The sequence below is a fragment of the Dama dama genome, chromosome 19 (assembly GCF_033118175.1).
Source record: "Dama dama isolate Ldn47 chromosome 19, ASM3311817v1, whole genome shotgun sequence".
NCBI classification, from domain to species: Eukaryota; Metazoa; Chordata; class Mammalia; order Artiodactyla; family Cervidae; genus Dama; species Dama dama.
In genome coordinates, this window is record NC_083699.1 from 52920799 (window position 1) to 52943334 (window position 22536).

At 35.9% G+C, this 22536-nt stretch overlaps 1 protein-coding gene across 1 annotated transcript in view; it reads right to left on the reverse strand.

Moving 5' to 3' along the window:
- STXBP5L (syntaxin binding protein 5L) overlaps positions 1-22536 on the reverse strand; it is a 355378-nt gene that overhangs the window by 171519 nt on the left and 161323 nt on the right. Inside the window, exons 8-9 of the mRNA XM_061167943.1 lie at positions 17951-18034; positions 13012-13135 (exon numbers count right to left, since the gene is read on the reverse strand). Of these exons, the coding sequence (XP_061023926.1) occupies positions 13012-13135; positions 17951-18034 (208 nt within the window). The remainder of the gene's footprint in view (positions 1-13011; positions 13136-17950; positions 18035-22536) is intronic.

Consider the following 22536-nt stretch of genomic DNA (forward strand, 5'->3'; position numbering starts at 1 on the left):
TCCTTCACCCTGGGAACCCCCTTCAATGGCTGGGAGATCAGCAGTGAAAAACAGGGAGCTTCAGAGGCTCAGAGGAGACTGCAGTAGCTGGCTGTGGTAGGCAGAACAAACAGAGATCAGCACAGATGGTCCTGGCTACCTCACTTGCAGTCTCCAGACAGAAATGCATGTCTGTGGTGCTCACTGGGGGCTGGGTGCTAAAACTTGGGCATCAGTGGATAGACCCAGGGAGAGACCTGAGGTTAGCTGTGCAGAGGCAGCTTGAAGGGGCTAGAGTGTGCCCTAGACTGTAACTGGGGGTACACAGGATGGAGCCTGATTTTGCCACTGAAGCCCTGTTGTTAATGTGCAAGAATGGAGGGGCAGGGCCCCACCAACACATGCTCACAGTGGGCACGACTCTGCCTCTGTGAGCTCTGGGAGTGCACAAGCACCATGGGCAATCCACACACAGAGGCAAGGCTGAAGTCTGTGTTGATCCCCAGGAGCTGGAGCTGCATGACTTTAGAAGTGGGGCTGAAATTTGAGCAGTGTCTTGTTGGTTTCGGAGGATTTATGCCATAGGCTCCTTTGTAAACTCAGAGCCTGTGAGACATTCAAGCAGACTACTGGTACTCCCAGGGTTCGGTGGGTCTGGCATTAGTAGCTGCCAGGACAAGCAAAGGCCGGGCCAAGGTCTGGATTGACCCTTCAGGCCTCACAGGGGGCCCTGGTGCCTGACTAGTGGACCTGGGCCAACACATGTATGCTGGTGGACTGGTGAGCACACTGCCTGAGGAACTTCTGGGCTGATTGCTTGCATTCTTATCCTGAGGAAGGGCCGAGGGCAGTGCCAACAAGAGCGTACTTCATGAGCTTGCACAACAGATGTGGATGAGACCACAGAGCACACTTCCCAGGAGACAGTTCCTGGGAGGAACACTTAGTAGCTCTTCCCCCAGTGCAGTATCTCACTCTCACCTACCTCACACCACAGCTCAGAAATGGATCTAGGAGCTACTAGTGCCAACAACTAGGAGCAGACCCTACCCCCAACAGGGCTGTGACAACCACAGAGCAAAACGGAGGCCCCATTCAACATCCAAGGCAGGCTCTGATCACCACAATACCAGTCACACCCATTATCAAGAGGATAACGGGCAGCACCCAATGAGGAAAACTGGGGCAGGCATCCATACTAAAAACAGCCCTCTCACCAAAAATATTACAAAGACACAGGCTACACAGGGATACCCACATAAAAACAGTCCTTTAAGACCACAGTGGACAACTGTTTCTTCTAAATTCAGAGTTGAAGAAATCTAAGTAAAATGAAGAAGCAGAAGTACCACTTCCACTTAAAAGAACAAGAGAAATCCCCTGAAGGAAGAAACAAATCTCTCCGGTCTTGGAGTTCAAAAAAGACTAATAAAAATACTAACAGAATTAAGAAAGGCTATCAATAGGAATTAAGAAAGGCAGATCACTGAACAAGGAACTAGAAACTATAAAGAGGAGCCAATTAAAATTAGAAAACTAATTTTCTGAGACAAAAGCTGAGCTGAAAGCAATAAATACCGAACTTAACAATTCAGAAGAACAAATAAGTGATCTGGAAGAAAAGAATGGAAATCATGCATCAGGAAAGCAGACAGACAGATGAAAAAAAAAATGAAAGCAATATAAAAGACCTATGGAATAATATAAAGCAAGCCAATTTACACATAGTAGGGAAGTAACAGTTAGAACTGGACATGGAACAACAGACTGGTTCCAAATAGGAAAGGGAGTACGTCAAGACTGTATATTGTCACCCTGCTTATTTAACTTATATGCCAGAGTACATCATGAGAAATGCTGGGCTGGGTGAAGCACAAGCTGGAATCAAGATTGCCAGGAGAAATATCAATAACCTCAGATATGCAGAAGACACCACCCTTATGGCAGAAAGTGAGGAAGAACTAAAGAGCCTCTCGATGAAAGTGAAAGAGGAGAGTGAAAAAGTTGGCTTAAAGCTCAACATTTGGAAAACTAAGATCATGGCATCCGGTCCCATCACTTCATAGCAAATAGATAGGGAAACAGTGGAAACAGTGGCTAACTTTATTTTTTTATTTTTTGAGCTCCAAAATCACTGCAGATGGTGACTGCAGCCATGAAATTAAAAGATGCTTACTCCTTGGAAGGAAAGTTATGACCAGCCTAGACAGTATATTAAAAAGGAGAGACATTACTTTTTGTCAGCAAAGGTCTGTCTAGTCCAGGCTATGGTTTTTCCAGTAGTCATGTATGGATGTGAGAGTTGGACTGTAAAGAAAGCCAAGCGCCAAAGAATTGATGCTTTTGAACTGTGGTGTTGGAGAAGATTCTTGAGAGTCCGTTGGACAGCAAGGAGATCCAACCAGTCCATCCTAAAGGAGATCAGTCCTGGGTGTTCTTTGGAAGGACTGATGTTAAAGCTAAAACTCCAATACTTCGGCTGCCTGATGCAAAGAGCTGATTCATTTGAAAAGACCCTGATGCTTGGAAAGATTGGGGGCAGGAGGAGAAGGGGATGACAGAGGATGAGATGGTTGGATGGCATCACCGACTCAATGGACATGAGTTTGAGTAAACTCCGGTAGTTTGTGATGGACAGGGAGGCCTGGCATGTTGCAGTCCATGGGTCACAAAGAGTCAGACACCACTGAGCTACTGAACTGAACTGGACTGAAGTCCTAGGTAATGAAATACGACAAAATATGGAACAAAAGAGATACAGATTGAGAAAGAATAAGTAAAAATATCTGTCCATAGATAACATAGTCACCTATATGCATGCATGCTAAGCCGCTTCAGTCATGTCCAACTCTTTGTGACCCTATGGACCATAGTCCACCAGGCTCCTCTGTCTATGAGATTCTCCAGGCAAGAATACTGGAGTGCATTGCCATGCCCTCCTCCAGGAGATTTTCCCGACCTAGGGATCAAGTCCACATCTTTCATGTCTCTTGCATTGGCAGGCGGTTTCTTTACCACTAGCACCACATGGGAACTCCAATCACCTATGTCGTAATCCAAAAGCATTGACAAAAGATCTGGAACTAAGAAGTGATCATAACAAGGTTGCAGGATAGATTGTTCATATACAAAAGTCAATTTATTCCCTTTATATCAGCAAAAAAATAGAATTTGAAACTAAAACACAATACCATTTACACTATCATCCAAAAAAATGAAATACCAAATATGTATGCAATCGCTAGGAGTAAAACTAAAAACTCTGATGAATGAAACCAAATAACTAAATAAATGGAGAGATATTTTGTATTCATGCATATTCAGACTCCATATTGTCAAAATGTCAGTTTTCCCAATTTAGTCTATAAATTCAGTGCAATCCCAATCAAATTCTCAGCATGCTATTTTGTGAATACCAACAAACTGATTTTTAATGTTTATATGGAAAGACAAAATATCTAGTATTGTCAACAACAAAGTGGGAGGACTGCAAGTAGTGGGACTTCAAGATCTACTAAGATCTACTAAGACTTACTAAAATGATCAAAATAGAGAAAGATAGACAAATAAATCAAGGCAACAGAATAGGAATCCCAGAAATAGACCTCCACAAATACAGCCAACTGATCCTTGACACAAGAGCAAAAGCAATGCAATGGGGAAAAGACAATCTTTTTAACAAATGATGCTAGAACAGCTAGACATCTACATGCCAAAAAAAAAAAGAATTAGACACAGATGTTACACTTTTCACAAAAATTAACTAAAAATGGATCACAGATCAATTTGTGTAAACATAAAACTATATAACTCAAGGAGATAACATAGCAAAAAACCCAGTTGATCTTTGGGATGGCTGTGACTTTTTCGATACAATATCAAAGACATAATCTATAAAGAAATAATGGGTAAGTTGGACTTCATTAAAACTAAAAGCTTCTGCTCTGTAGAAGATAGAATATTAAAGACAAGTCTCAGACCAGGGAAAAAGTATCTGCTAAAGACACAGTTGATAAAGTATTATTATCCAAAATTTACAAAGAACTCTTAAAGGACTTGCCTGATAGCTCAGTTGGTAAAGAATCCACCTGCAATGCAGGAGACCCCGGTTCGATTCCTGCATTTGGAAGATCTGCTGGAGGAGGGATAGGTTACCCACTCCAGTATTCTTGGGTTTCCCCTGTGGCTCAGCTGGTAAAGAATCTGCCAATAATGCAGGAGACCTGGGTTTGATCCCTGGGTTGGGAAGATCCCCTGGAGAAGGGAAAGGCTACCCTCTCCAGTATTCGGGCCTGGAGAATTCCATGGATTGTACAGTCCATCAGGTCGCAAAGAGTCGGACATGACTGAGTGACTTTCACTTTCAATTAAAGGTCAACAGTAAGAAAAGCAAACCCAATAAAAAAATGGGCCAAAGATCTTAACAGACACTTCATCAAAGGAAATATACAGATGGTAAACAATCATATGAACAATGTTCCACATCAAATGTTAAAGAGAAACGCAAATTAAAGCTATATGAGATACCAAGACACACTTACTAGTGTGGCCAAAATCTGAAATACAGACAACATCAAATGCTGGAGAGGATGTGAAGCAACAGTAACTCTCTTTCATCGTGGGTGGGAATGCAAAATGGTACACCACTTTGGAAAACTGGACAATTTGCCAGTTTCTTACAGAACTAACCATACTGTTACCACAGGATGACACAACTGCATTCCTTGGTATTCTACCTGCCAGTATTCCATCACCAACTTCAGTAACAGTTCACCTACCAGTTGGTGGTCAACAGTCCTGGAGCCTCTGGGACCCTGTGATTGAGCCAGCACTGGCCCTGAGGCCCACTAGGATTCTACAAGCAGCCACCTCATGACCAGGAACCACTAAACACCAGCCGGCAGCATCCACACAAGGCAGGACTTGTCAACCAACTGGCCCAACTGGCAACCAAACCTACCAGAGTGCAATCTGCCACAATAGAAGAACCCATGTAGCCCTCTTAGGGGGAAGCCCTAGAGCACATACCTTGCTGATGAGAGGGGAGTGCATTGCTGTGATACATAAGGTGTCTTCTACAGAAAGTCACTTCTCCAAGGTTGAGAAATGTAACTAACCTACCACATCAGTTCAGTTCAGTTGCTCAGTCGTGTCCAACTCTCTGCAACCACATGGACTGCAGCACACCAGGCTTCCTTGTCCATCACCAACTCCCAGAGCTTACACAAACTCATGTCCATTGAGTCGGTGATGCCATCCAACCAGCTCATCCTCTGTCATCCCCTTCTCCTCCTGCCTTCAATCTTCCCCAGCATCAGGGTCTTTTCCAATGAGTCAGTTCTTCGCATCAGTTGGCCAAAGTATTGCAGTTTCAGCTTCAGCATCAGTCTTTCCAATGAGTATTCAGGACTGATTATCTTTAGGATTGACTGGCTGGATCTCCTTGTAGTCCAAGGGACTCTCAAGAGTCTTCTCTAATACCACAGTTCAAAAGCATCAATTCTTTGGTGCTTAGCTTTCTTTATAGTCCAACTCTCACATCCATACATGACTATTGGAAAAACCATAACTTTGACTAGATGGACCTTTGTCGGCAAAATAATGTCTCTGCTTTTTAATATGCTGTCTAGGTTGGTCACAGCTACCACATATATAAACCTACCACATACATAAAATAAAATAGCAACTTAGACAAAATTGAGATGGCAACAAAAAATGTTCCAGATAAAGGAATAATATAAAATACCAGAATATCTAGGTGAAGTGGAGATAAGCAATCTATCCAAGATGGAGTCCAGATGAATGGTCATGAAGATGATCAAAGAACTTGAGAGCAGAATGAATACACAGAGCAAGAAGTTATTAACAAAGAGTTAGAAAATATAAAGAACACTCAAACAGAGATGAATAATACAAAAACTAAAATGAAAAATACACTAAAAGGAATCAATAATAGACTAAAAGATATAGAGGAATGGATCAGTGAGTTAGAAGACAGAGTAGTGGACATCATTGCTGCTGAACAGGAAAAAGAAAAAATAATGAAAAGAAATGAGCACAGTTCCAGAAACCTCTGGGACAATAGCAAGCACATCAATATTTACATTATATGGGTGTCAGAAGGAAAAAAGAGATATAAAGGGGCTGAGAACATATTTGAAGATATCATAGCTGAAAACTTCTCTAACCTGAAAGAAAACAGCTACCCAAGTCCAGGAAATGCAGACAGTCCCATACAGGATGAATCCAAAGAGGAACATATTAAGATACTGTAACTCAGTTCAGTTCAGTTCAGTTGCTAGTCATGTCCAACTCTTCGTGACCCCCATAGACTGCAGCACCCCAGGCTTCCCTGTCCATCACCAACTACCACAGCTTTCTCAAACTCATGTCCATTGAGTTGGTGATGCCATCCAACCATCTCATCCTCTGTCATCCCCTTCTCCTCCTGCCTTCAATCTTCCCCAGCATCAGGGTCTTTTCCAATGAGTCAGTTCTTCGCATCAGTTGGCCAAAGTATTGCAGTTTCAGCTTCAGCATCAGTCCTTCCAAAGAATATTCAGGACTGATTTCCTTCAGGATGGACTGGTTGAATCTCATTGCAGTCCAAGGGGCTCCCAAGAGTCTTCTCCAACACCACAGTTCAAAAGCATCAATTCTTCGGTGCTCAGTTTTCTTTATAGTCCAACTCTCACATCCACACATGACTACTGGAAAAACCATAGCTTTGACTAGACAGATCTTTGTTGGCAAAATAATGTCTCTGCTCTAATGTGTTACTTATGTTCTTCTTGTATTAATGTATTACTTATGTTATTTACTTTGCTGACAAAGTAATACAGTAATTAATATGACAAAAATTAAAGATAAAGAGGGAATATTAAAAGAACAAGAGAAAAGCAACAAATAACACACAAGGGAACTCCCAGTAGGATATCCACTGTCTTTTCATGAGAAAATCTGCAGGCCAGAAAGGAGTGGCATGATATATTTAAAGTGATGAAAAAGTGAAAAAAATACAACCAAAAATACTCTATCCAGGAGGGATTTCACTTAGATTTGATGGAGAAATCAAATGATATACAGACAAGCAAAAGCTATAGGATTTCAGCACCACCAAACCAGCTTTACAACAAATATTAAAGGAACTTCTCTAGGTAAAAAAGAAAAGGCCACAATCAGACACAGAAAATTATAAAATGAAAAAGCTCACCAGTAAAGCAAAGATACAGTAAAGGTTCAAAACCATCCACACACAAAACCAGTAGGGGGGTTAAAAGATGAGTCATTAAATCATCTATAACCACAATAAACAGTTAAGGGATATACAAAACAATTAGATGCAAAATATGATATCAAAAACAGTAATTGTGAGGTGGAGGAGAGTACACATGCAAGGTTTTTGAAATGCATTTGAAAGTAAGAGATAAGCAACTGAAAACAATCATGTATATATAGATTGCTATACAAAAACCTCTTGATAGTAACAAATCCAAAAGCAATAACAGATACCCAGATACACAGAAAAGGGAAAAAAAATCCAAGCATAACACTAAAGATAGTCATCAAATCACAAGAAAATAGAACAAGAGAAGAAGAAAGCGGGGGCAGGGGGAAGCTACAAATCCAAATCCAAAACAATTTACAGAATAATGGTAATAAAAACATAAAAATTGTTAACTGCCTTAAATATAACTGGACCGAAAGCTTCCACCAAAAGATATAGGATGGCTGAATGGTACATAAACAAGACCCACAAATATGCTGTTTATAAGAAACCCATTTCAGATCTAGAGACACATAGACTGAAAGTGAGGGGGTGGGAAAAAAGTATTCCATGCAAACGGAAATCAAAAGAAAGCTGAGGTAGCAACACTTACACACAACAAAGTGACTTTAAAATAAAGATTGTTATAAGAGAGAAAGAAGGACACTACATAAGGATCAAGGAATCAATCCAAGAAGAAGATACAACAATTGTAAATATACATGCACCCAGCACAGGAGCACCTCAATATATAAGGCAAAAGCTAATAGCCATAAAAGGAGAAATTAACAGTAACACAATAACAGTGGGAAACTTTAACGCCTCACTTTCATCAGTGGACAGAACATCCAGAGAATAAATCAGCAATAACACAGGCCATAAATAACACATTAGAGCAAATGAACTTAACTGATATTTATAGAGCATTCCATCAAAAAGCAGAACACACATTCTTTTCAAGTGCACATGGAACATTCTTCAGAATAAATAATGCTAGGCCACACAAAAAAGAAAAAAGCCCTCAATAAATGCAAGAAAACTGAAATCATATCAAGTATCTTTTCCAAGCAAAACACTATGAGGACTAGAAATCAATCAACTATGAGAAAAAAATGTAAAAAAATGCAAACACAAGAAGGCTAAACAATACGCTACTTAACAATCAGTGGATCACTGAAAATATCAAATAGGAAACAAAAAAATACCTAGACATAAATGAAAATGAAAAATGATCCAAAACATATGAGATGCAGCAGAAGCAGTTTAAGAGAAAAATCTATAGTATATACAGGTTTACCTCAGGAAACAAGAAAAATCTCAAATAAGCAACACCTAACTCTTGAGAGTCCCTTGGACTGCAAGGAGATCCAACCAGTCCATCCTAAAGGAGATCAGTCCTGGGTGTTCATTGGAAGGACTGATGCTGAAGCTGAAACTCCAGTACTTTGGCCACCTCATGCAAAGAGTTGACTCACTGGAAAAGACCCTGATGCTGGGAGGGATTGGGGGCAGAAGGAGAAGGGGACGACAGAGGATGAGATGGCTGGATGGCATCACCGACTCGATGGACATGAGTTTGAGTAAACTCCAGGAGTTGGTGATGGATAGGGAGGCCTGGCGTGCTGCGATTCATGGGGTCGCAAAGAGCCAGACACAACTGAGCGAATGAACTGAACTGAACCTTAGGCCTGTAGCAACTGGAAAAAGAACAAACAAAACAAAAAGTTAGTAGAACAAAAGAAATCATAAAGATGACAGTAGAAACAAAATTGAGTCTAAGAAAAAACAAAAATGATCAGTGAAAGTAAAAGCTGGTTCTTTGAAAATATAAACAAAATTGATAAATCCTTTGCCAACTCATCAAGAAAAAAAAGGAAAGGGCTCACTCAAATCAATAAAACAAGAAAAGAAAAAGGAATTATAACCAACATCACAGACATACAAAGGATCATAAGAGATTACTGTGAACAACCACATGACAATAAAATGGGCAACCTAAGAGTAACAGACAAATTCTCGGAAAGGCACACCTTCCTAAGACTAAGCCAGGAAGAAATAGAAAATATGAGCAGACCAGTAATGAAACTGAATGATCAATTAAAAACTCTCAACAAGCAAAAGTCCAGAACAAATTGACTTTGCAGGTGAATCCTAACAAACATTTATAGAAGAGTTAGAACCTATCCTTATCAAACTATTTCAAAAACTGCAGAGGAAGGAATACTTCAGAAATATAGATCAATGGTACATGATAGAAAGCCCATAGATAAACCCATGCATTCATGGTCACCTTATATATGACAAAGGAGGCAAAAATATACAATGGAGAAAAGAAAGCCTCTTCAATAAGTGGTGCTGGGAAAACGGGACAGCTACATGTAAAAGAACAAAATTAGAACAGTACCTAACAACCATACACAAAAATAAACTCAAAATGGATCGAAGACCTAAATGTAAGACTGGATACAATAAAACTTTTAGAGGAAAACATAGGCAGAACACTGACATAACTGCATCAAGATCTTTTTTGACCCATCTCCTAGAGTAAAGAAAATAAAAACAATAATAAGCAAATGGGACCCAATTAAACTTAAAAACTTTTGCACAACAAAGAAAACCATAAACAAGACAAAAAGACAACCCTCAGTATAGGATAAAATATTTAAATTATGTGACTGTCAAGGGTTTAATACCTAATATATACAAATAGCTCATACAACTCAATATTAAAAAAAAAAAAAACAACCCAATCAAAACGTGAGCAGAAGAACTAAACAGACATTTTTCCAAAGAAGACATAGATGACTGACATATGAAAAGATTGCTAATTATTAGAGAAATGCTAGTCAGATGCAAGTCAAAAACAGAATAAGTTAAGTCTCACAGTGGTCAAAATGGTTATCGAAATGTCTACAAATAAAAAGCTAGAGAAGATGTGGAGAAAAGAGAACTCTGCAGGAAGGAACATAAACTGGTATAGCCATTATGGATAGTAATATGGTGGTTCCCTTAAAAACTAAAAATGGAGCTACCTATGTGATCCAGCAATCCCACTACTGGGTATTTATCCAAAAAGAAAGAAAAAAGAAAATTCTAACTCAAAAAGATATATGCACACCAATGTTGATAGCAGCACTATTTACAATAGCCAAGACATGGAAACAACTCAAGTGTCCATCAACACATGACTGTTGTAGGATGTGGTGTGTTACACACGTATAACAGTGGAATATTACTCAGCAATAAAAAGAATGAAATATTGTCACTTGCAGCAACATGGATGGACCTAGAGAATATTATACTTGGTGAAGTAAGTCAGAGAAAGACAAACACTATATGATATCACTTATACATGGAATCTAAAAAATAATACAAGTGAAACTATATACAAAATAGAAACAGACTCATAGATATTGAAAACAAATGTAAAAGGGGAGGGAGGAGAGGAAAATTACAAGTACTGGATTAACAGATATAAACTACTATACATAAAATAGATAAGCAATAAGGATTCACTGAATAGAACAGGGAATTATATTCAGTAATAACTTATATTGGAATACAATCTGAAAAAACAACTGAATCACTAAGTTGTATACCTGAAACTCACAAAACATAAAATGGAGAAAACATACAACAAGAAAAAATACTTAAGTGTATTCAAAGTAAAAATTACAACATTGTATTTAGATAAATATGATAACTATTGCATAAAGGACAATGGGTGAAGGTAAACAGATATATGTGGTTGTGAAATTTCTATATTTTATGTAAAGTGTTACAATTAACTCTAATATGGAAAGTTAAGGAAGTATACTGTAATCCCTTGAGCAACTGATTAAAAAGAATATGTGAAGATGAAGATAAGTTGCCTATATGTAAATAAATGAATTATAGTAAAAACTTTCAAATAATCCAAAAGAAGGCAAAAGGGGGAGATAAAAGGAACAAAAAATGCAATATCCTAAGTAATTATATTTAATATTAGTGAACTAAACACTCCAACTAAATGATGTAAGAGTGAATAAAAATGCAAGACCCAACTATATGTTCTCTACAGGAGACATGATGGATGCCCAATAATAAAATCTTAAAATACATGAAACAAAGAAAGGACAGAATTAAAGAGAGCAGATAATTCTATAACCATTAAATTTTAATACTAGTTTCTCAGAAACTGGTTACTAGGCAAATATCAGTTAAATCATAGAAGATCTGATAAACATTATCAGCCACATTTAGCTATTTGATTTTTAAAGTATAAACACAAAATGAATAGAATTACAAGGAAAAACTCACAATAATAGAGGTTCTAATAATAGGTACTTCTCTAAGAATTGAAAACTCAATAATAAAAACAGTGAAGATTTAAATAGTACAAAGTAAAAATAAGAATTTCAAATTTGATCTTTGTGTAAAAGGAAATTACATTCTTCCCAAGTATACTTGTAACTTCATGGTAATTAATTGTGTATGTCTAATTATAAAGTAAATGAAAGGCAGAATAGAAGAGTACTATGCTAAGTTAAGTAATTCAAAGAAAGACAAATACTCTATGTTGCCACTTATATGTGGAACCAAAAACAAAATAAAACAAAACAGAAATAGACTCACAGACATAGAAAACAAACTAGTGGTAATCAGAGTAGAGAAGGAAGGGGGAGAGGCAAATTAGAGTATGAGATGAAATGATATAAACTAATATGTATAGAACAAATAAGCAATAAGGAATATTGCACACTGCAGGTAATTACAGCCATTATTTTGTATAAACTTTAAATGGAGTACAATCTATAAAAATATTTAATTACTATATTGTATACCTGAAACTAATATAAATAATATATCAACTGTACTTCTATATAAATAAATAAAGCATCTCTAAGTAAGTGCCTAAATGTAAGGTAATCTCTTAAGTAAACTGCTAAGATAAATGTTGCAATAATTTAGTCTTTTGCAGATAGAACATGATGGTACAAAAAGATGGCAGACCAACCCAAGTTGGAATAATTCCATCTTTTGATTTATGGGTCACCCACTGTACAAACATACCACTATTTTCTAAATGTAAAACTGTAATAAACACCCAGAAACTGTAACACAATGTATCTGATTAACCTCTAGGTTTTGACTTTTCTATTCTTACAACCAAGAGTATGAGGTAAACACGAAAACTGAGATCATCACCTATATTATGGAAAATAATACGGCCTCTGAATAAAAGCTATTCATACATTTGACATCTTTATTCTGTCCACTTAGGTAGAGCCAACATAAATCCTAAATATCTCCTTTCAATGAGGAATATACTAAGAAATACAACCTACAATAAAAACCACAGTACTCAAATGGCATAAGTGAAAATAAATGGGAGAATTTAGAAGACAAAAGACTCTAAAGCAGTATAGAAATTAGGTCTAAGAGTTAGATCCATAAAGCACCATTCTCTCACTAGCTTCCTTACCCCTTAAAATTGGTCAAATCCTGCATAATTTTCTCTGCTTCAGACACATCAATCATCAATTATTCAATTTTTGCCTGGGAGGTCTCTATATACGCTCAGTTACAACGTAGGAAAGTTGACAGACAGGCAGAAGGGAAGGTTAGAAACTTTGGGTGGGGATCTGAAGGAGGTATAAACGGGTATTTAGAATCAGAAGCTATGTTCTATTACCTCTTTTTAGTGATAATGATACCAAGTTTCCCAGTTCAAGTAGTGGCACTGCACCTCCAGAGTTACTCTCTTTTGAAAGCATATATCTTACCATGTGGAACTGTGGTCTGGAAAGGACGACTGGGGCTTTTCAGGTTCCATAAAGTCAAGCTACCATCTGAATGGCTGCACATGAACTGTTTGCCCTCATGATGCCAATCAATTGAATGAATAGCCTAATGAAATAACAATTAAAAACAAGTAGAGGAGGAAGAAAGTTGATATATCATTCTATATTCCAAAGGAAAAATATTTTAACACAGAATTATTATAGCAATAACACAATGTTTCTGACCTAGATCATACTACCTTTGGCTCCAACTCTCTACAGGCATATAAAAGGCTATAAAATCTTATCTCCTTAGAAAAAGAAAAGTTAAGTAAATTTCATATTGTTAGATCCCAGAACTTTTTGTTGTAAATCCTATGTCTTCCCCATATCATTTAATGCTTCTTTGAAAATTATTACACGGAAGTAAAAGCAAGGTTAACAGAAGATAATCTCGGGTGAGGCAGAATTTACTTTAATTTCACTTAAAGTAACCAATTTAAAAAGTAATTTACGTTAGACTTGCAATTTGAGGGTTAACTATGTGCCAGACCCCAAGGTAAGCAGTTTACGTACATTATCTCATTTAATCCTACCAAACAGATATTGTTTTTCCAAATTACACATGGTAAAATAGGCTAGAAAGACTGAGACATACCTGATCAGGTTACACCACTCAAATCCAACATCTAACTACAAAACCCATATTTGGAATCAATGAACTACGTTAACTCTAACATATGCTATTTAAATTGACTTAAAGCAGGAAGAATTTAAAATTGTTTGTATTTACAGATTCATTCTGTAGTTATAAATTAAATTAAAAAGCAATCATTACATTTTCCTGAATTGTTTTATTCCCCGTGATTACACAATGTCTTACATAAAGTAAGTACCCAAATATCTGTTAAATGAATAAGTATTTATGTTATCAAATGTTGCCACACCCTTGGTATTCTTTCAAAATTAGTAAAGTATATAGGGAACTTGGGTAATGTGCTATTTATTGCACAATGAAAGAAACTCTAGTAGACATAAAAGTTGAACAGATGTATACAGCATGATCTTTCCTTAAAGGAACTTAAACAACTGCAAGAAAGGAAACTATAACAATACTTATTGTTTGAAACTTTTAGTATTTACTTTTTAGATTTATATTTATAAAATTAAGTTATGGATATATTTATTATTTATACAACTAAGTTATGAATATATTTATTTATATCAAACTTATACCTATATTTACACACACATATATTTCCAAACAATAAGTATTATTAGAGTTATAGACAAATGATGGCTAGAGCAATCATTAGACATATTAGAAATGAAACAGTATATCAGTGGACCTCAAGATAAGATTTGATTAATCAGAAACGATACCATGACACAACAGACTTATTTTTTCTCTCACCCTGGTCTCCATTACTGGGCAGAGAAGATTTCTTTACTACCAGGGTTCAGTAGAGGCAGTGAGAGTGGAAAAAACACTTCTTTGTCTCCTCTGGTTATTTCTTCTCATTTTTGTATGTGTCTAAAGGGAAAGGCCACTTCTTGCCTCCTCTACGTGTTAACCTGGATGAACCTCAGTCAATTTAATAAAGTTCTCTCAGACTACTTTGATAAAAATGGTAGGTGCAGAGAAAGCATCCCCAGCCCTAATCTTTATATCCCACTGAATTTGTCTACTGGAGAAGACAGATATAAAAATAATAGATATAACACAAAATCAAAATAAGTTGTATAAAAGAAGTACACTTATTGTACAGAAGAGTAGGCATGTAAAACCAACCTGTTATTAAAGAATAGGAAGTCAAATAATCAATTATTGAAGAGGTTGAAGAGCTGGCATTTGAACTTGACTTAATGGGTAAATATTTAATTTCTATTTATTTGATTATACCCTACTCCATTCTTTAAGAAGGACATTATGGATTTTCTGAAAAAACAAATATAATATAACTAATTAAAGATGAAATTTTAAATGGAAAACAATATGGAAAATAAAACACTAGTAACTTTGGTTAATTCAGTGGCTGTGACTGAATTTCTTGTAAACAAAAAAGACAAAGGAAACCCAAAAAGCTAAGTAATAATCTGAAAAAAGGAAAAATAGAAGTTACTAAAGGAATTAAAAGATTATCCTCATGTCAAGCTCTTGAGAGATTTCTCCGTGAGAGATTATTTTTAAAATATAGATGAAACAAAAACTTTACAGCTAACGTGAAAATAAAATTTATATACCTATTTCTGAAAATGATCTTGGATTTACAAAACTCTGAATTCATCAGTAGTTATTTATCAAGTGGCTAGACTGTACAAATAGCTTTACAATTGCTAATGAATTAACAGAACTTTGATATGCATAACAGGAAAGAAGGGAGTTCAAGATAAGGTATAAGCAGAAGCAAAGGCTTTGAAGTCAGGAGTAAATGGTATATTTAGGAGACAGTAACATGTTTGAAGTATGAAGAGTGTATAGAAAGAATGCCATAAATTAAATTCAAAGGAAAGATAGCACCAAGGCCTTAAACCTCCTGTCAAGGAATAAGACTTTGTATTGTTGACAACTGGGACCCATTTAAAGGTTCTGAGGTAGGAAATTATGATCAGCTATGTCTTAAAATGATAATCTTGTTAGTGAAAGATATATTGCAAAGCTAAGATATCCGAGGAAACGTGATTAGTTAAAAGTCTACTACAGTCTTCAAGGCAAAAGATAACATGCTCAACTAGGACACTGAAATGAAAAAAGAGATAAATGAGAGATAATATAAAAATGGGATCAAGAAGACTACAAGAGTGACTGCTTATACCACATGAAGAAGAAAAAAGGGTCAACTGTGACTCTGTGGGTTCTAAAGTGAAATAACTAAATCAAAATTGAAAAACTGAAATAAAAACACAGAGAGAGAAGTAGGTCTTTAAATACTAATTCAGTGCCAATGGAATATTCATCTGAAGTTACCTAATATATTATTATATATTTGCACCAAAGATATATGAATTTTAATTTATCAGCATAATATAGGTAATATTTGAAATGATGGGAGGCTGAATATGAACATAAATGCAAACTGAAGGAGAAATGAAAAGAGGGTGAAGACATAGAATCCTGAGAGTATAATTTAAAGGAGAGTTAGGGAAAAAACCAATGATGGAGAAAGGAGGGGTGAAAAAATGAGGTGGAACAATAGAAAAAAATGAAGAAACCATTTAAGAACGAAGGACTGATGTAAAGTCACAGGCTTAGTGAGGAACTTAAAAGACTAAGAAGGGATCCTTGGTGACTAATTAGATACTATTTCAGGTAAGTATTACAGATGATTTCAAACTATGGGAGGAAAAGTGCTGAGAAAATTTTAAAAAGTTTAGTAATAACATGAAGTATATAACTATCTTTATTAAAATGATAGGACATAATTATGCATTATATAGATTTTATATAATTTCTACAATTCTAGATATAAAATAGGTAAAGTATATTATTCTACTGATTAACATTGTTAATATTTATATAGACATTTCATTGCAAAATTGCTTTCATTTACTTTTTAAGGTTAGAAACTTTCCTTCCACACTTTTTAAAGCTATAAGAAAGCTAGTTAATTGAGCATTCTTATCTGGATTTCCATTTCAGCTGCTCTACTCTAGTTCCAAGTGGCTAAACACACAGATGTGTTGTCTTATCTAAAGGCTAGTTTTGCAGAATAAATGATCTCCATCCTCATCTTTATTTTTATGTATTTAACAAAAGGAAAAACCTAGCTTAGCTCTCCAGGACCTTCTTATGATTAAAGGTGCCCTGTAAGTTGCTCATAAGGCACATAATTGTATGACATTGCTTGCCAGAATATTGCTCACCAATCATGATCAAATTACCCAGCTGTTATATCATTTACTTCTGAGTTCTTTGTTACCATGATAATAATCTTGTATATAACATAAAATTGTATTTTACCAGAACCACTAAGAAATGAGTTGGGGTAGCAGTTATGGAATAACTAAAGGCTTATATCTTTAAGCATCAAAATTTAAATTTTATTGTTATAAGGGGATGGAAGGGAGCACAAAAAGGAACTGTTATTTTAAAAATGTGTTTTCTTGTCAAAATTCTTTTTCTATTTATCTTAGTGTTGTCTTGAATTCTCTGGCACTCTTTCTATTTAAGCCTGGGTAATGCTAGACAATGATTTATGACCTGTATTTTCTTCCTATCTCTCACCACTGTACCAGTTTTTAAAATTTAATAGAGAGCCTAGATAATCACCTTTATTTCCACAGCTACAAGACATAAATCCCCTTTCTCACCTTTTGCCCTTAGCCTCACTCTTTTCTCATTAGCCTCTTATGAATAAAATACTTAATGGCCTAGAATCAATCTGTGAACCCCTGAAGATCAATTAAGAGACTATTCCTCAATATGAGTTCACTGATTTCTCTACATGAAAATCTAAAATCTCAATTCTGTATGATAAAACATACTTTAAGTTAGTAACAATAAGTATTACTATTTTAAAAATCTCTCCCGATTTTAAGAAGGCACGTATTAGAAGATAAAGCCTTTCAAACTGACTACGTAAACTTTCTGCCACAGAAAAGCAATTTTCTAAAGATATGAACAGTATCTTTAAAGACCTTAAGGACAAAGAGGTAAGAAATAATCATGAAGCCTAAAGAAAAGAAAAAGATAAGTAACAGAAATCAATAAATGTAAGATGTCCAAAAAAGCTTAAAAATAGTCCATCAAGGCAAAATTGCCAGTCAGGAGAACAACTCTGAGGTGAAACTCGTGCAAAAACCAATAGGCAGTGTGAAGAACTGAATCAGAATGAGGCAGTTTCCCCAAAATAAAAATATTGGTAATATGAAAGGAGTAAAAGTAGACAACAGGCATAAAATCACAATAGGCTTTTCAAATATTTCAGTATACATCACTTACCTCATCATAGTAAACTCTCAGTTCTGCTCTTTTAGATTTCAAGTCCCAGAAAACTACAGTACCATTTTCATAACCTATTAGCAACTGGAAAACATAAGAACAATCATTTTTGTAATCCTAACATTAATTTTAGCTTGTTCCAAGTAAAGATTAATGTTAATACTACATTACACAACTTTATTTAAAATACCAATCTTCCCAAACCTGAATATTTTCAACATTGAAAAATATTGGCAAAATAACTCTATTCAATATAAATATATACCAATGAAATGAGAAAACTTGTAAGTATGTATGTGCTGTGCTTAGCCACTCAGTCATGTCCGACTCTGCAATCCCATGAACTGTAGCCTGCCAGGCTCCTCTGTCTATGGCAATTCTCCAGGCAAGAATACTGGAGTGGGTTGCCATACACTCCTCCAGGGGATCTTCCCAACCCAGGGATCGAACCCATGTTTCCTGCATTGCAGGCAGATTCTTTACAATCTGAGCCACCAGGGAAGCATAAGTATGTATGACACAACATAAAAATAAATGGGAAAACCGGAACAAAAGAAAAATGGAAGAGAAAATGAACATGAAATTAAGGTGATAACCTGAATAAACAGTGTTTATGCCATTCAGGCCTATGCACTTGAAAAATGTGGCCACAAATTTGGCTTCAAATTATTTTCTATCAAATCCAATTTTATCTCTGATTTAAGTCAGTGTTTCAAATTAGTGATTGATGAACTCTCAGTAGTTCACAAAGATATTCTAGAGATTCATGTCATTAAACATAATTGATATTGACTTGTAAATCAATAAATAAGACAATTAACAAAATATACATACTTCATTTCAAAAGAAAAGCATTTGAGAACAGAAAATGATTAGATGATCATACTCAAGATTCAGTCACTCAGCTAAATAGTACTTGCTGTGCTGATGATTTTTGCTATAATATGACACTGAATGCTCAAACAACCGCACAACTGCACTCATTTCAAATTCTAGCAAAGTAACGATCAAAATTCTTAAAGCTAGACTTCAACAATACATGAACCGAGAACTTCAGAAAAGGCAGAGGAAACAGAAATGAAATTGCCAACATTCACTGGATCATAGAAAAAGCAACAGAATTCCAGAAAGACATCTACTTCTGCTTCATTAACTACGCTAAAGCCTTTGACTGTGTGGATCACAACAAACTGTGGAAGATTATTCAAGAGATGGGAATACCAGACCACCTTACCTGCCTCCTGAGAAACCTGTATGCAGGCCAGGAAGTAACAGTCAAAACCAGAAATGGAACAAAAGACTGGTTCAAAATTAGGAAAGGAGTATGTCAAGGCTGTATATTGTCACTCTGCTTATTTAAATTATATGCACAGCACATCATGCAAAATGCTGGCCTGAATGAAACATAAGCTAGAATCAAGGTAGCCAGGAGAAATATCACCAACCTCAGATATGCAGGTGATACCACTCTAATGACAGAAAAAAAAAGAAACTAAGGCATCTCTTGATGAGGGTAAAAGAGGAAAGTGAAAAAGCTGGCTTAAAATTCAACATTCAAAAAACCAAGACCATGGCATCTGCTCCCACCACTTCACAGCAAGCAGAAGGGGAAAAGGCAATAGATTTTATTTTCTGGGGCTCCAAAATCACTGTGAATGGCAACTGCAGCCATGAAATTAAGAGATATCTGCTCCTTGGAAGGAAAGTGATGACAAGCCTAGACAGCATATTAAAAAAGCAGAGATATTACTTTGCTGACAAAGGTCCGCATAGCCAAAGCTATGGTTTTTCCAGTAGTCATGTATGGATGCGAGAGTTGGACCATAAATAAGACTGAGCATTGTTGAGGCCTGTGAAATGTGGTGCTGGAGAAGACTCTTCGGTGTCCCTTGGACTGCAAGGAGATCAAACCAGTCATTCCTAAAGAAGTCAACCCTGAACATTCATTGGAAAGACTGAGGCTGAAGCTGAAGCTCCAACATTGTGGCCACCTGATGCAAAGAGCCAACTCAGTGGAAAAGACCCTGATGCTGGGAAAGATGGAAAGCAAAAGGAGAAGGGAACAACAGAGGATGAGATGGTTAAATAGCATCACCAACTCAACGGACATGAATCTGAGCAAACTCTTGGAGACAATGAAGGACAGGGGAGCCTGGCATGCTGCAATTCATGGGGTCACAAAGAGTTGGACATGACTTATGGACTGAACAACAAAAACAACCAGAAAACATATAACAAAATGGTAAAAAGCACATGCTTATCAATAATCACTTTAAGTGGAAATAAACTCAATGCCCCAAAAAAAAGACACAGGGTAGCTAAACAGATAAAACAAAAATAATAATAATCATCTATATGCTGTCTACAAGAGACTCAATTCAGAGCCAAAGACACACACAGACTGAAAGTGAAAGGATGGAAAAGGATGTTCCATTCAAACAGAATGAAAAGAAACTAGGGGTAATACAATTTTTATCAGCAAAACAGACTTTAAAACAAAGACTGTAACAAAAGGAAAAGAAGGGCATCACATTATGTTAAAGGGCTTAACCCACAAAGAGGAAATAATATTAATAAATATACACATGTACCTAACATAGGAGCAACTAAACATATAAGCCAAATAATAACAGACATAATAAAAGCAGAAATTGCCATAACAAGTATTAGTAGGGGATTTTAATACCCAACTTACAACAATGAATAAATCATCCAGACAGAAAATCAATAAGAAAACACTGGCCTTCAAAGATACATTGACAGTTGAACTCAATAGATATTTACTAAGCATTCCATCCAGAAGCTACAGAATATGCATTCTTTTCAAGAGCACATAGAATATTCACCAGGACATATCACACGGTAGGCCACAAAACTAATCTCAATAAATTTAAGAAGAGTAGAATCACATCAAGTATCTTTTCTGACCATAAGGGTATGAAACTAGATATCAATTATAGGATGAAAGCTGGAAAAGACACAAACACATGAAGACCAAACAACAGGTTGCTAGAAAATCAATGGGTCAATGAATAAGTCAAAGAGGAAATTTAAAGATGAGATGAATGAAAATAGAAACACAACTTCTCAAAATCTATGGGATGCAACAAATACAGGTGAGGAGTTTATAGCATTGCAAGCCTACCTCAAGAAACAAACAAAAGTATCAAAAAAACCTAACTAGAAATCTGAAAGAATTACAAAAATAAAACAAAGCCCAACATTTAGAAGGAAGGAAATAATAAAGAAAAGGGGAGAGCCCAAGGAGAGAAATATATGAAACAGAGACACAAAAATTGGGGGGGGGGGGGTTGGAATCAATAAAACTAAGAGGTTAACTTTTTAAATATAAAGAAAATTGATGAACTTTTAGCCAGATTTATCAAGAAAAAAAGAGAGCCCAAATAAATACAATAAAAAAAACTGAACAAGAAGTTTTGAAGATATCAGAGAAAGGCAATAACTGAAGAATACTACAAACATTTATATGACAACCTGGACAATCTAGAAGAAATGCACAAACTGCAAGAAATGTAAAATATCCCAGGAAAATGTAGAAAATATGAAAAGACCAATTACCAGTAATGAAACTTAATCTGCAATTAAATTGAAAAAAAAAAAAACAAAAAACTCCCAACAAACTCCAGGATCACATAGCTTCACACTCGAATTCTACCAAACATTTAAGGATGAATTGGCACTTATCCCTTTCAAACTCTTCCAAAAAATTAAAAAGAAAGGAACACTTCCAAACTCATTCTTTGAATCCAGTATTACACTGATATCAAACCCAAAGACATTACAAAAAAGGAAATTACAGGCCAATAAATCTGAAAAATACAGATGCAAAGATCCTCAACAAAATATTAGCAAACAAAATTCAACAGCATATAAAAAGAATCTTATGCCATGATCAAATGGGATTTCTCCCAAGAGTGCAAATTTGGTTCAGTATCTGAAAATCAATCACTGTGATACATCACATTAACTAAGGGAAGGATAAAATCACATGATCATTACAAAAGGTGCAGAAAAGGCATTTGACAAAATTCAACAATCACTCATGATAAATATTGTCATCAAAGTGGGTAAAGAGGGAATATATCTCAACATTATAAAGGCCATATGTGACAAAACCACAGGTAAACATTTAGTAAATGGTGAAAAGTAAATGGTAAATATTTTTTCTCTAAGATTAAGAACAGGAAAAGAATGTTCATTCTTATTTAATATACTGTTGGAAGTCATAACCACAGGAATCAGACAATAAAAATAAATAAAAGGCATCCAAATTAGAAGGGAAGAAGTAAAGCTGTCACTATTTGTAGATGACATGATGCTTCATATGAAAAACTCTAATGACTCCTCCCAAAACCATTAGAGCTAATAAGAATTCAGTAAGGATGCAGAAAAATTAATATACATAAATCTGCATTCCTATACGTTAAAAATGACTCTCAGAAAGAGAAAGCAAGAACACGATCCCATTTAAAGCTGCATCAAAAAATATAAAATACTTAGGAATAACTTAACCAAGGAGGTGAAAGATCTACCCTCTGAAAACTATATGACACTGATGAAATAAA